The following is a 14,527-nucleotide window of genomic DNA, read 5'->3' as shown; positions in this document are numbered from 1 at the left end:
CTTAACACCATGTTTGCTGTCTCTATATTATCCTTTCCATTAACAATCCAACCCACCTAATGTGCATATGTGTCTGTATTTAAATCAAACAGAACCTGCTGCAGGAGGTGGCGTCACGGGATCTGTTGACCAATATTCAGCAGCTGCTGGTAGTGACCCCTCCTGTGCTGAGCTCGGGGATGTTCATCATGGTTGTGCGCATGTTTTCCCTCATGTGCTCTAACTGCCCCTGCCTGGCAGTCCAGCTTATGAAACAAAGTGAGTAACCCTCAAACATGCACAGACCAACCCCCCCCCCCCGTCTGTTCACATTGACTTGCATGTCGTTGAATGCCTCTAAAATCCACTTTGCATTCAATTTAAACAGACTGTAGCTTTAGTGTAGGAATGTTCTGTGCTGAAGATGCAACAGGCCAACTGACAACAGAAATGTCTTTGTGTTACCTTCTCTAAACAGACATAGCCGAAACTCTGCGTTTCCTCTTGTGTGGTGCATCAAATGGCAGCTGCCAGGAACAGATTGAACTGGTACCCCGGAGCCCCCAGGAGCTCTATGAACTGACCTCCCTCATATGGTAACATCTGTTCAATATTGTATGGGCTAAGTTTGATGCTTTAAAATGCCTGTCAAATGTTCTTGTATTGTCCTCTGCACAATTTACAGAAACTATAAAATATACTCACACTGACGTGGGGCCTACAACAGTGCCACCAATGTTACTGCTGCTTCTCTCAGACCTTGAACAGCAGATGCAATTGCTTTGCCACAGTAGTCAGTTTATAATAATAAATCCATGGCAGTGGTCATTAGTATAAATTTCCTAAATTTACATTTCCTCTTACTATATATTGCAGTGCTCCATTAGCATCTAACCAAATATATATGTTTAAAGCACAGTTATAATAGTGTCCAACAGCAGCCAACATTGTTTTGAACATTTTGCATTGAAGACACAGTGACATGCAAGGGTTGTTTTTCAAATTAATCCACAGAACAAGTTGTCACTTTTATGTGATAGCCACTACTGTAGGGACACCTACTAAGTCATACCACAGAATAGTCTGTTAATAAAACAACATGTCATGTCTGAGTCATCTCAGTAAAACTCAGTGTTGTAGCTTTCTGACACCTCTGTTCTTCTGACAGTGAGCTGATGCCCTGCTTACCTAGAGAGGGCATCTTTGCTGTTGATGTAATGCTGAAAAAGGGTAGTGCCCAGACGACTGAGGGTGCAATCTGGCAGTGGAGGGATGACCGGGGGCTGTGGCATCCTTACAACCGCATTGACAGCCGCATCATAGAGGTATAAATGCATCAGATACAAACTGTATCTATATGATCTCAAAATTTGTGACAAATGCATTAAATTACATTGTGTAAGCATTTACACATTCAATTACGTGGGACTGATTCATACGCGATACTGACGTTAGATGTATTTTTTGATTATCTGGTCCCACAGACAGCCCACCAGAACGGAGAGGATGAGATCAGCTTGTCAACTCTGGGCCGTGTGTACACGATTGACTTCAACTCTATGCAGCAGATAAATGAAGACACAGGAACAGCACGTGGTATCCAGAGGAAACCAAATCCTCTTGCCAACCCCAATACAGGTAATGCAGGTCTTGGAAAATTACAGATATTTGTTATATGAAGGTGGCTTGACCAGTTCATCACAGTTGTAGAGGAATAGTCATGAACATCAGACTGTGGAAGATGGACATTTTCAACATTTACAGTTCTAACAATGACTATGGCAAAAAAAAAAAAAGAAAGTAATTGATAGAATGCTTAATTACGTCATTTTATTTTACAATCTGCATGCATGTGGATTTACATCACACAGATTCTTTCTACTAGAGATTACAGCTGCTTTATGTGAGACAGAGCAGTCAGCAGCATGCTCCAGTCAGTTGCTGAATCTTGTCCAGTTGTGTATAAAGGGGGAACCTGTTCACTATCTCTCTAGGGAGTCACCAGGAGGTTCGTCGAGAAGATGCACGAGCCCAGTTGATGAAGGAGGATCCTGAACTGGCAAAGTGCTTTATCAAAACCCTGTTTGGGGTCTTATATGAGGTGTACAGCTCATCAGCTGGCCCTGCTGTCAGACACAAGTGCCTTAGAGCCATCCTCAGGATCATCTACTTTGCTGATGCAGAGCTGTTGAAGGATGTGCTGAGGAACCATGCTGTGTCCAGGTAACACTGCCCGGGCTGTGGGCTTCTTTTAAGATCATGATTACCAAATGTATTCTTTGAGTGAAAGTAAATTGACTTGTGTTTGTGTGTTTTATCTTTTCAGTCACATTGCCTCCATGCTGTCCAGTCAGGACCTGAAGATTGTAGTAGGTTCTCTGCAAATGGCTGAGATCCTCATGCAGAAGCTGCCTGATGTCTTCAGTGTCTATTTCAGAAGAGAAGGTAGTGTGTTATCCCATGGAAAACCCATGTCCCACCTTGTCTGCTCACCACAGTAGATGGCCTACAGTGATTTAAAAATGTTGGCCTGAGCTACTTCTAAACTGCATGACAAACATGTCGTACAGTTGTTATAACCCTGTTATGTTTTGTATTAGGCAATCTTTGTCAGGAAATTTCATAGCTGAAAACTGCATCTATCCACATGGAAACTGTGGAAGCTTTAGGGGTTGAGATCCACCCAAAAAGTGAAAAAATATGTTTTGTTCAACTAGAGATCCCATTCGACATATAGACAAAAAATATTTTCCCACCATCTAAAGCTTAACAGTCCATGAGGCAAATGGTTTCATGCAGTTTGTTAATATTTTATCTTGGCAGTAAAATGCACTGCTGCCGGTGTTTTCCTTTGCATTTCCTTTCCAGGGCATTATTCCTTGCCTGCGTTTCACATTAATCTACAGTCCTTAGACAGATGCAAGTGACAACTGTCAAACTGGGAAGAAGTTGCTGTGTATTGTGTGTAAGACCTTAGACAGTTTGTAATGCCTCTCTTTCCATTCCAGGTGTAATGCACCAGGTGAAGAACCTGGCAGAGTCTGAGAGCTTTCTAGTCACTAGTCCCCCTAAGGCTTGCCCTAGTGGTACTGCTAGTCTGTGCACAACCACCATCAGCACTGCATCCACCACATCTACTAATAATGCAACTCCAGACCTGGGCTCACCCAGCTTCCAGCACAGCATGGACGACTCACTGGACCTCAGCCCACAGGGGTGAGTCTGTAGCCACATGTGGCTTTGGTTTGGCTGTTTACGGAAGTGTTTCAAAAATACTATTCTAGCACAGACCCAAATTCAGTGTCTCACTGGAATTAATCTCAAATGCAGATTGCACTTGAGCCTGTGCGGAAACTAGCTTCCCAATAAGAGCTTTGTAAAGAAAAAAACATAGAAATGCCCATCATGTCTATTGCACAGAAATCCACCAAGCTTTTCCAGACAGGATTCAATGATTAGTACTGTAAGTGATAAATCTTAAGGCGAAATGATAAACAGCATCCAAGGGTTTAAGAGGGGCAAAAAACAAGTTATTTGCTCGGCAATTAGATTAGAGCAGAGAGAGGAAGGAAAAAAGGTCCAGAACTTTGATAACTACATTGAGAAAGACAGTATCAAGAGTGAACTGAGGGACATGATTAGAAGAAGCCACAAAATTATGGTTAACGGAGAGATGGTTGATGTCAGGAGAAAGGGAGTCACTGTTCTCACCCTCAAAAAATGTGCGATATGTGAGAACAGAACAGATCTCATCACAATTGTGTAAAATCCATCATTACATTTGATATGAGAAGGTAGGGAGGCAGCAGGATTGTTGTTAGTACATTGTACCACACTCCAGAATTCTGCTGGGTTTGAATACGAGCTGGAGAGCAAGTTAAAATAATATTTCATATACAGGTTTTTCTCACAGAGGGCATACATTTATTTCAAAATTTTCAAATTGAGGCACAGTGGGATTCCTCTTCAGTGTGTCTAGTGAGGGTCCAAGCTTTGTTTTTAGACAAAAATAATGAGGGTAGTTAAGGGGATGACCACAGATTGGATCTATTTTCTATTATCACCCTGATCTTTTTAAAGGGTGGGTCCTTGTTAACAACAGAAAGGAATGTTTTTGTCAGAGATTGTTTAGAAAAGCTTGCTCATTCAAATTTCTTACATTTCTCTTAACTATGATTTTTGATTAAGTTCTTCAGCTTTGTTCCTAAATGGAAAGCACCACTTGCAGTGATTTGTCATCCCATTAGAAACAATTAAATCAATTAAAGTGGATCTTTAAAGGGATCTTTAGATAAGACATAGTGGGTTCGTCAATCAGTTGAGATAAATCGAGGCTGGAGGAGATCTCCTTTAAATAATCAGAAGCATTAGCATACAACCAATCAGTGTTAAAATCTCCCAGATCTATCATTTCTGTGTTAGTACACCAAGAGAATAACTCTGCCAAATAATCAATAGAGCAAACATCAGCAGAAGGTGGTCTATAAATCCCAATGACAACTAAACTAACTAAAACTAGAGAGACCCATAATTTATCTTTATGGCAGTAAATTCAAAATATTTGGGCACGGTGACAGCATGTAGAATATAAGCATAAAAAGAATTTGACATAAGTGGCAACACCGTCCCTTCCATTTCTGTTGAACTCCTAATTATTTATGGCCACCTCAGAATCACTGTCTTTCTTGAGCCATGTTTCTGAGAGCCAAAATATCTGGATCTGCTTGAGGAACTAAAATATTCAAGTTTCTGATGCTGGCTTCTGGCTTATAATTTTTAAATAAATCAGCCCAAAAACCTTTCTGGTCTTAAAGGTATATGTAATTAAGAATTGAGTAGACTCAGGTGGGCAATGAATCTGAGAAGGAACATAATTACAGGGAATAACAACTGGAATGGAGCTCAGAGATGCTGCAGGGACAGATTCAGGTATACAAGCAGAGCTCCACACTAACTTTTTTTCTCCACCATCCCAAAACTATCCCGAAAAACTATTTTAACCGTCCCAAACTGAATGTAAACCAAATCCAAATGTATAAAGGGGATATCAGTGATTAAACACACAGTCTACAGATGGGGCATGGGATTGTGGAAAAGATTGTATCCCCAGATGATTTAAATCTAAGCATATTAGACAGTATTGGTGTGTTTATTCAGCAAATCGTGTATGCTACTCTTTATCAATTTATTTTAATATTTATGTTTGTCAGTTGTTATTGTAATGAATGGGCAAAGAGATATTTTCTTTACCCCAAGGGCATTATATTAATTATTTTCTCCTCCATCAAGGCGCTTGAGTGATGTCCTAAAGAGGAAACGACTACCTAAAAGAGGGCCTAGAAGGCCCAAATACTCCCCTCCAAGAGATGATGATAAAGTAGACAATCAGGGTAAGTTAAAGTGTTGAAATGGCATTTTGTGGTCATGGTTAGATTCTTACAAATTCTCATAGATTACTTTCCTAATCTACATTTGGGCTCTTTACAGCCAAGAGCCCTACAAGTACTCAGTCACCCAAATCATCCTTCTTGGCGAGTCTCAATCCCAAGACCTGGGGCAAGCTGGGTGCCCAGACCAACAATGCCAACTCAGAGCCCTCACGCACAGCAGGGGTCAGTGGCCTAGCAAGGGCACCTCCCAAGGACTCAATTTCAAATAACAGGTGGGATGATGAATTATTGGAGAAAGTTAATGTTTTTCCACTTTATTATCCTAATCACACTCTTTCTTGCACTTGATTGTCTGTATAATATTAATGCAGAATGATCAGACACTGTTTGTGGGAGTAATGTGTGGATCACTGTAGGTAATCATTATGTATTGTTTTGCAGAGACAAAATAAAGGCCTGGATCAAAGAACAGGCGAGTAAGTTTGTTGAACGCTACTTCAACTCTGAAAATGTGGATGGCAGCAACCCAGCACTGAATGTACTCCAGAGACTTTGCACAGCCACTGAGCAGCTCAACCTGCAGGTAAAATATACATTAATCCATTTATTGAACAGCAAGCATAAAATAACAAAATGTCAACAAATTTAAGGCCATGGATTGCTGACCTCTCTATTGACAAAACTAGTATGTAACAAACCTTTAGTAGGTCCTGTTAATGCAAGCTGGGCAAAGAAAGAAAAGATATTGATATTGAAAGGATATTCATTTAGCAAAGATTCTCTGTATAAAATACATTCCAGTACTGAGACATTTTTCTTCTGTGTTCCTGTTTCCCAGGTGGATGGTGGTATGGAGTGCCTGCTGGAGATCTCCAGTATTGTATCAGAATCTGATGTGTCGTCTTTTGAGATCCAGCACAGTGGGCTGGTGAAGCAGCTTTTGGTCTACCTGACCTCCAACACGGACAGGGACTTGCTGAGTCGTGACGTGCGGCTCAAAAGGTTCCTCCATGTGTTTGCTGGCTGTCCGGTGAGAGACTACAACAATATATATTTTTCTTAAAATATTTAGACAGCCTAACTGTTAAAGTTAGGTATATGGTACACAGTGACCAGTTTTCTTTCTCACATTTTGTATTTTGCTCAGTCTTGGAGGGTGTTTTGCTGTGCACACACATTGGAGGATTGGTGACCTACTCTATGTTTACTGTGTCTTGCTGTCCCTGTTGAATTTAACCTCTTTCTAATCTGACCTCCTGTAGGTTCCAGGAATGGAGCCTGTAGGTCGTCTAGACCCAACGGAGAATGGGCCCTACCTGGCACTGGTGCACAAGATGAACAGCTGTCTGAGCCAAATGGAGCAGTTCCCTGTCAAAGTGCACGACTTCCCCAGTGGCAATGGAAATGGCAGCAGGTCTGTGGCTTTACATAAGTGTATATCTAATCACTATGAGTTATACTGTTTGTTATACATTTGTATAATTTGATGAATTTTTCTCTCCAGGGGCTCTCAGGCACTGAAGTTCTTCAACACACATCAGCTCAAGTGTCAGCTGCAGAGACACCCAGATTGCACTAATGTTAAACAGTGGAAAGGTGGCCCTGTGAAGATAGACCCCCTGGCCTTGGTGCAAGCCATTGAGAGATATCTCGTTGTCAGAGGTGAAGGACTGCATGCATAGTTTTGGAGAATTTATAGACTGCCAAGTCTCTTTTAATGCAGATGGGATTACTGGGGGCCCCCCCTCAAACAGGGAAAACTTAGACCAGAAGGACACTGGGGTTACAGTTTGGTTGCTAACTTAAAATCTTGTCTGTATAGGGTACGGCCGAATCAGAGAAGAGGACGAAGACAGTGATGATGATGGTTCAGATGATGAAATAGATGAGTCACTGGTATGTGAGGCCATTTATGCCAGATAAGGCTTATCTTTTTATTTGTAAGCAGACAATCCTCTGTGAATATGTGTATTGAACTATACGTTTAATATTATTAATACACTATATAATTTAATACCCAGGCGGCACAGTTCCTGAATTCTGGCAGCGTGCGTCACAGACTACAGTTCTACATTGGTGACCACCTGCTACCATACAACATGACGGTGTACCAGGCTGTACGGCAGTACAGTCTTCAAGCAGAAGAAGAAAGGGAGTCAACGGACGATGAAGCAAACCCACTTGGGCGAGCTGGCATCTGGACCAAAACGCACACAATATGGTAAAAATGCTTTTTTGACAAAATTTAACATTTGAAACATTTGAATCTCATTGGCCAGTCTTTGAATGGTCAGTTGAATGAAAATGTTATCTCATTTACCCTAGTGGTGTTAATAATAACTAATTGAGATATACTCTACAGTGCACTGTGAAGTGCTGTATTACACAGTATGATGAGCTCGTGTACTTACCACTAGTTGGAATTGCAAAAGGTTATTGGCTTTAGTGCAGTTTCTCCTTAAAATGTTCAGATACCCAAAGTCCTGTCACAAAGGTAAAGAGCTGAAATGATCAGTGTCCAAAACACATGTCTACATATTGAATACAAAAATATTGTCCATACTTTGTTTCACACTGACTTGTTACACTGTAGTGTACATGCCAATAAGAGCATCCAGAGACAAAATGCCCTTTCTTGTTTCCTGGCAGGTATAAGCCTGTGAGAGAGGATGAGGATGGTAGCAAAGATGCTGTGGGTGGAAAGAGGGGTCGAGCCCAGACTGCTCCCACCAAAACCTCACCTCGCAACGCCAAGAAGCAGGATGAGCTGTGGCATGGTGAGAATTCAATATATCCCATAGTGAAGAACTTCTCATGCTAGTTTCAGTATTGTTGTCTAACGCTGGAAAATTATAGCGGCTGATCCAGTGCAGATTTAGGAAAAACATGCTGCATCTATTTCTTTCATTACTTGGTCATATATGAACCGTTGTACTGTTTAAGTCAGCTTTTACATTGTCACGGCAGGGGCTCAAGTTATTTTTACTTGGAAATTCTTACTTAAAGGTTCTGTAAACGATCGTCACTGCCACTAGATGTCGCACTAGACCACGAGCATCTCGGTCCAAAAACAAATGCTTTGTTCAGCCACACCTCCGGCTTCCCTTTGGCCACAACGTCTTCCTTCTCGTTCTGAGTCAGAAAGGTGTTACGAAGCTCAGTGAAAGCAGCCACTCAGCAGACAACAAGAAGTTGAATAAAGTTACTCTGAGTACACCAGAGCCAAAAAAAAAAAAGCCACAACCAGTAGCCCAAGCTAGCACTGCCACGATATGCTCCATAGTAATGCTGACAGTAAGCCAGCTAGCGACATTTGCCAAATACATTCAAAATATTAGTAACAGCAAGTTAGTTAATGTTATCATGCTTCTTTAGCTGGTCACTAATGTAAACAGACATGTAGCATTATGTAGTCATCAAGTTACTTGCACATCAAGCAGAGAAAAGCCACTTCGGAGTCATACTGGAGCCTTTTAGCAGCTCATAGGGTTGTCCTTCTTGGTAAAGGCAGACCAGAATTGGCTCCACAGATCGGGAGACCAGGAAAGTGATTCAACCTTGGACTTATACACCTGGGCTGGGCCACAGGAATGACATTGACAGAGCCGGTAAAAACTTAAAAAAGTTAAATGGACTTTTTAACGGTCCACTGGCTGACTGGAGGCCTTTTCTTCAATGGAAGAAATTCTTGAAGATCATTTTGACCTGAAGGCTGCGTACTGCACTGTGCCATCTCACGCGTGGGCACATGCGCGTGCCGCCATCCCAGATACCAAAACAAAGAACGGAGAAGCTCAGATTACAACACATGCAGAGGGGATGGGACTTCGTTCTTTACTCAGGACACCATCAGTACACTACATCTTTATATAGAAAATCGTAATTTCATGCTATATAATGGTTTAAAATTTACAGAACCTTTTAACTACTATTGTTAATTCCAATCACTTCCAGATGGTGTGTGTCCCAGCGTCATCAATCCCTTAGAGACATACCTCACTTCGGAGCCACCAGAGACCATAACCTTTGATGACCCCTCTTTAGAGGTCAACCTGCTGCTGAGGGTCCTGCACTCCATCAGTAGATACTGGTTCTACTTATATGATGTAAGTCTCCTTCTCAAAGAATTACAAATGTAAAGCAGTGACTTAAATTGTACCAGACTCCTAAGTGTTGGGTGAATGAATAATTAAAATAATGCCCCTTAAGCTGTAAAAAATGACGTATAGTTCTCAAAATATACACATAAACAGACTTATTTTAACATTGTTTTGATATTAAATTAAGAATCTTGTCCCAATTTATGGCTTTCTATTAATATATTGTCCCAGGCCTACATGCAATTAGTATCAGTTATAGTTTCATGACATAAAATAAAATGAATATTTCTGGTTGTTTTGCAGAATGCTGTGTGTAAGGAAATCATCCCTACCAGTGAATTCATTAACAGTAAGCTGACAGCCAAAGCCAACCGTCAGCTACAAGACCCGCTGGTCATCATGACGGGGAACATCCCTACTTGGCTCATCGAGCTTGGAAAGACCTGGTAAGTGTTTCATACTGTTGACCTGCGAGGAATAAGAAACTGTTCTTTCACCTGTATTATACAGTTTTACTACAAAACAGATGTTGATATATTTGGTTAATGTTAGTTAGTAGTTAATTATTTCTCTCTCTGTCTGTCTCTCTCTCTCTCCGTAGTCCTTTCTTCTTTCCCTTTGACACCCGGCAGATGTTATTCTATGTAACTGCCTTTGATCGCGACAGAGCCATGCAACGCCTACTGGACACAAACCCTGAGATCAACCAATCAGATTCTCAGGACAGCAGAGTTGCACCACGTCTTGACAGGAAAAAGGTGCTGTGTGTTGCCACATAGAAGTGCTGCACTTGTAACATTTAATGAAATGTATTCTTTAATAATTTGTGTGTTTCCAATAATTAAATTGTTTAATTTACTTTGTGAAATTTCGATACCTATTTGTATAATTGTTTTTAAGGAGACCTGAATTTAACCCTCTTTCCTCTCTTGACCTGCATTTTCAGAGGACGATAAACCGAGATGAGCTTCTCAAACAAGCTGAGTCTGTGATGCAGGACCTTGGCAGCTCCAGGGCAATGTTGGAGATTCAGTATGAGAATGAGGTACTTTAGTTTTTTATAACCTGAATTGTTCCAAGACATGCACTTTGATGGAAGCATTTTTGGAATCTAATTTTTATCTTCTTTCAGGTTGGCACCGGCCTTGGCCCAACTCTGGAGTTCTATGCTCTGGTATCTCAAGAGCTCCAGCGGGCCGACCTTGGCCTGTGGAGGGGCGAAGAGGTCACTCTGGCCAATCCTAAAGGTATCATCTTATGCATTCAACCTAAGACACACATAAGAAATGATGAACAGCATGTCAAGCTTGCTTTTACTTATTTTCACTTGTAAAACATCTGCACTGAATGCAAATGTAAAAGCTTGTATTTTTATATATAAATGTGATGGTACCCAGTACACTGTAGTATTTTTACCTGACTTGACTCTGACCATACCTTTTTTTCTCTGCCCAACAGGAAGCCAAGAGGGAACTAAGTACATGTTCAGCTCCAGAGGACTGTTTGCTGTTCCCTTTGGCAGGACAACCAAACCAGCACACATAGCCAAAATTAAAATGAAGTTCCGTTTCTTAGGAAAGCTAATGGCCAAAGCCATTATGGATTTCAGACTGGTAATGACTTCTGTCTTAGCTAATAGGCTCATATTTTTAACTGAGCATAAGCATTCAGGAATGGCCTTCTGCCAACTCTAAATGAAACTTATTTAGACATGCAGTAGTTTCAAGTCTTTGGTTTCTTTCATTGTGGATGAGATGTGTCCATTTTTGCACCTTATGTAGTTCGCTCTATGTCCAGACAATACTGTTGTAGAATTGAAGTGATCACTTGTTCCTGTACATGTTTTATCTGTAAAATGTGTTTGTGTTGTTACCTGACTTAATGAAACACTTTTTCTCCTGCTCTTTTTCCCAGCTGGACCTGCCCCTGGGGCTGCCGTTTTACAAGTGGATGCTGCGGCACGAGATGTCTATAAGCTCCCATGACCTGGTGAACATTGACCCCAGTGTGGCCAAGTCCATCCAGCACCTGGAGGATATTATCCGCCAGAAGAAGAGGCTGGAGCAGGACCGATCACAGGTAAAAGCAGAACCATCTGGACTCTGCTCCGAAAGATCAAAAGTGAGGACCTTTCTTCTAACACATTTTGGTCGGTTGCATGAAAGCATCTGCCTTGTAAAGTTATCAGTCTCCATTGACAAAATTGACATTTATTATCAAAGCTGATAACAGCTACCACATGTTTTTAGCAGCAGCTCAAAAAATAAAAAATACCTGTAGCGTTCCAGCAATATGTTCACATGCAAGGCAAGTCTGCATCACTGTTTCTCCACCTGTCTCTTAGCACCTGTATTTTTCTATGTTTGTGCGTGTCAGACAAGGGAGACCCTGCAGCAGGCACTGGAGAGCCTGAACATGAACGGCTGCTCAGTGGAGGAACTGGGTTTGGATTTCACCCTCCCAGGATTCCCAAACATTGAGCTGAAAAAGGGCGGCAAAGACGTCCCAGTCACAATCTACAACCTGGAGGAGTACCTCAGGGTATGTGACTCTATCTCTTTCTGGTTCAAACTTTTTGCCACTTGCTATTGTTCCTCTTAACGTTAATCTTTTGTACCACTTTGCCATTTCTCTTCCTGTAGTTGGTGGTGTACTGGACTTTAAATGAAGGAGTGTCCAGGCAATTTGAGTCATTTAGGGAAGGGTTTGAGTCAGTCTTCCCTTTGCATCACCTGCAGTATTTCTATCCAGAGGAGGTAAGAATTTTTGTATTGTTTTTTCTCCTTCTTCATCAATCATTTATACTGGTAAAACAAAAACGCAACCCATGTTCTTTAATTGCTCATTGTCTCTCCTCTCCTGCCGTAGCTTGACCAGTTGCTGTGTGGCAGTAAATCAGAGACGTGGGACGTCAAGACGCTGATGGAGTGCTGTCGACCGGACCACGGCTACACACATGACAGGTGAGACCGTCAAACCAATAACACTAAAATATAATGAGTCTCAATTTGTGTCTAATTTATTTTGAATCTCATACAGTATACCATCTGAGGCAGCCATAGCAGACCCACATCAGCAACACCATATCCAATTTGCAGTTATGACCAACACTGACCATTTTGTTAGCTCCTGAGCCAACAGTGGTTGGTTGTACAAGTTTACCACCATCAAAAACTGGAAACCTATACCTGATCATTTATTCAGTGCAGTGTGGAGCACCATAAAATATGGGTTCTAGCTTCTGTCTTACTTGCTTCATGACACATTATAGGTATAGGTAAACCAAAAGTCTCAAGACCCATTGCTGATGCATATTTCATCTCATTGTTCTGCAGCCGTGCAGTTCGGTTCCTGTTTGAGGTGTTGAGCAGCTTCGATGCCGAGCAGCAGAGACTCTTCCTGCAGTTCGTCACAGGAAGCCCCAGACTGCCTGTCGGAGGTGAGTCCTGATACACACTTATATTCTTATTTAAAGGAATCACTGAATTAAAAAACAAAGCACTGGCCAATATTAGATTTCTTTTAGAGCTTACAAAAATATTGTGATGGCATGTTGCACTGACCTGGTGTTTCTCTTTCTCTCAGGTTTCCGGAGCCTGAATCCCCCTCTGACGATTGTGAGGAAGACGTTCGAGTCGACAGAGAACCCGGATGACTTCCTCCCCTCAGTCATGACCTGCGTCAACTACCTGAAGCTGCCTGACTACTCCAGCATAGAGATCATGCGAGAGAAACTGTTGATTGCAGCTCGCGAGGGCCAGCAGTCTTTCCACCTTTCCTGATCTCTCCACATCTCACATTCAAATGCCTTCTACAGCGATTGATGAAATCATGACTTCCTTCTTAGTTTTTTTGTAATCACATACATTAAGGCTACGTGTACAGCCTTCTTGTTAGAGAAAGCAGCTTGCAGAAAAATTAAGACTTTAAATATATATTTGCTGCCCCTGTCTCTCAAAAAAAAAATATAAAAAATAAAAAAATGGAAAGGTGTTCCATGACTCACAGAACTTAAAATATTAAAAAAAGAGAGTAAAACTTATATCAGTAGTTGAGTAATGTTAAAAAAGATGAAAACATCTGGGTGACATTTTAAATTGCATTGCTATGTGATATTTAAAAAAAGGGATGTCTCCTCTCCAGAGTGGTGGACAATGTCACTGGGTGTCGGGGATGAAGGGGGGTGGGGGTGGGCGGGGGGTGTCCATTGAGCAAGCTAGGTTTACTTTAGCTCCAAAGATCATTTGTACAGACAAATTTGCAGACTTTGCTCATTCTACACATTTGATAGAATAGCTCTTTGTTCTCATGTCTCTTCCCCTCAGTTCGTCCATTCGCATTTTGTTCTGTATTATATTGGCCCCAGTTTGTGTGTTGCGTTTTGGTTCGGCTTTCCCCCCCTGTGTGTCTTTGCTTCAAGTTGTGGAAACGAGAGTTGCAGTTGGTTGAATGCGGGTAGTGATGAGCGCATATTATCTTTTTTTCTTTCCCCTACCCAAGTTGAGATTGTGTTCTGGCCTCCTTATTATAGAGAGCTTCAGCTCAAATGAAGAGTTGTAACCAGTGTGTTGATCAGGTAAATTTGTTTTGCTCCTATTTTGATAGAGTTTAGTGTCTTTCTGTTGGGCCCTACCTGATGTGTAGGGTTGGTAGACCAAGCTCTGAGCAACCCTCAACACATAATGTAGCTGGGCACAAAATTTGGCTGGTCTCATTTTATCGTTTCATGGCCAGATAGCATTTCAAGTTCATTTATGGAATAAAGTTTATATGCAGTTTCACACCCTGTTTGAGGTGGGAATATCTGCTTTACCTTTTTTTTTTATTTTTTCTATATTGTCTTTATTTCTTGCTGTAGTTGATTATTATAATTTTTTTCTTTGCACTGCTGGCTTGGAACAAACCGTGGTGTGCACCTGCAGTCTGTGGCCAGGGGAGGGCGCCACTGTATGCTCTCCTGGCCCAATCGTTCATGTGCTGGTTTCTAAGATCTGCAATAATTTACTGCATCAGGTTCATGTTTTTACCTGAACATAAATAAAGTAACTGTTTGACTCA

At 41.4% G+C, this 14,527-nt stretch overlaps 1 protein-coding gene across 4 annotated transcripts in view; it reads left to right on the top strand.

Moving 5' to 3' along the window:
• trip12 (thyroid hormone receptor interactor 12) overlaps positions 1-14,527 on the top strand; it is a 27,531-nt gene extending 13,004 nt beyond the window's left edge. For 2 of the 4 annotated variants that reach the window (XM_087172171.1, XM_023399737.2), the window contains 28 exons: positions 93-258; positions 458-575; positions 1,148-1,304; positions 1,464-1,617; positions 1,974-2,202; positions 2,306-2,424; positions 2,988-3,195; positions 5,269-5,369; positions 5,467-5,641; positions 5,811-5,952; positions 6,208-6,399; positions 6,632-6,783; positions 6,874-7,031; positions 7,192-7,265; positions 7,391-7,590; positions 8,019-8,146; positions 9,324-9,475; positions 9,773-9,915; positions 10,071-10,227; positions 10,416-10,514; positions 10,602-10,716; positions 10,928-11,082; positions 11,384-11,548; positions 11,846-12,010; positions 12,112-12,225; positions 12,338-12,432; positions 12,805-12,908; positions 13,055-14,527. In XM_087172171.1, coding sequence (XP_087028297.1) covers positions 93-258; positions 458-575; positions 1,148-1,304; positions 1,464-1,617; positions 1,974-2,202; positions 2,306-2,424; positions 2,988-3,195; positions 5,269-5,369; positions 5,467-5,641; positions 5,811-5,952; positions 6,208-6,399; positions 6,632-6,783; positions 6,874-7,031; positions 7,192-7,265; positions 7,391-7,590; positions 8,019-8,146; positions 9,324-9,475; positions 9,773-9,915; positions 10,071-10,227; positions 10,416-10,514; positions 10,602-10,716; positions 10,928-11,082; positions 11,384-11,548; positions 11,846-12,010; positions 12,112-12,225; positions 12,338-12,432; positions 12,805-12,908; positions 13,055-13,251 — 4,134 coding nt within the window. In that variant the 3' untranslated portion in view covers positions 13,252-14,527. Of the gene's footprint in view, positions 1-92; positions 259-457; positions 576-1,147; positions 1,305-1,463; positions 1,618-1,973; positions 2,203-2,305; positions 2,425-2,987; positions 3,196-5,268; positions 5,370-5,466; positions 5,642-5,810; positions 5,953-6,207; positions 6,400-6,631; positions 6,784-6,873; positions 7,032-7,191; positions 7,266-7,390; positions 7,591-8,018; positions 8,147-9,323; positions 9,476-9,772; positions 9,916-10,070; positions 10,228-10,415; positions 10,515-10,601; positions 10,717-10,927; positions 11,083-11,383; positions 11,591-11,845; positions 12,011-12,111; positions 12,226-12,337; positions 12,433-12,804; positions 12,909-13,054 lie in introns of all 4 variants that reach the window. The other 2 variants (XM_087172170.1, XM_023399736.2) reach the window with 1 other exon arrangement.

Source organism: Seriola lalandi, unplaced genomic scaffold (genome assembly GCF_002814215.2).
Source record: "Seriola lalandi dorsalis isolate HSWRI2012SDOR001 ecotype SW California unplaced genomic scaffold, Sedor1 jcf7180002052117, whole genome shotgun sequence".
Lineage (NCBI taxonomy): Eukaryota > Metazoa > Chordata > Actinopteri > Carangiformes > Carangidae > Seriola > Seriola lalandi.
This window is presented reverse-complemented; position numbering and strand designations above follow the sequence as displayed.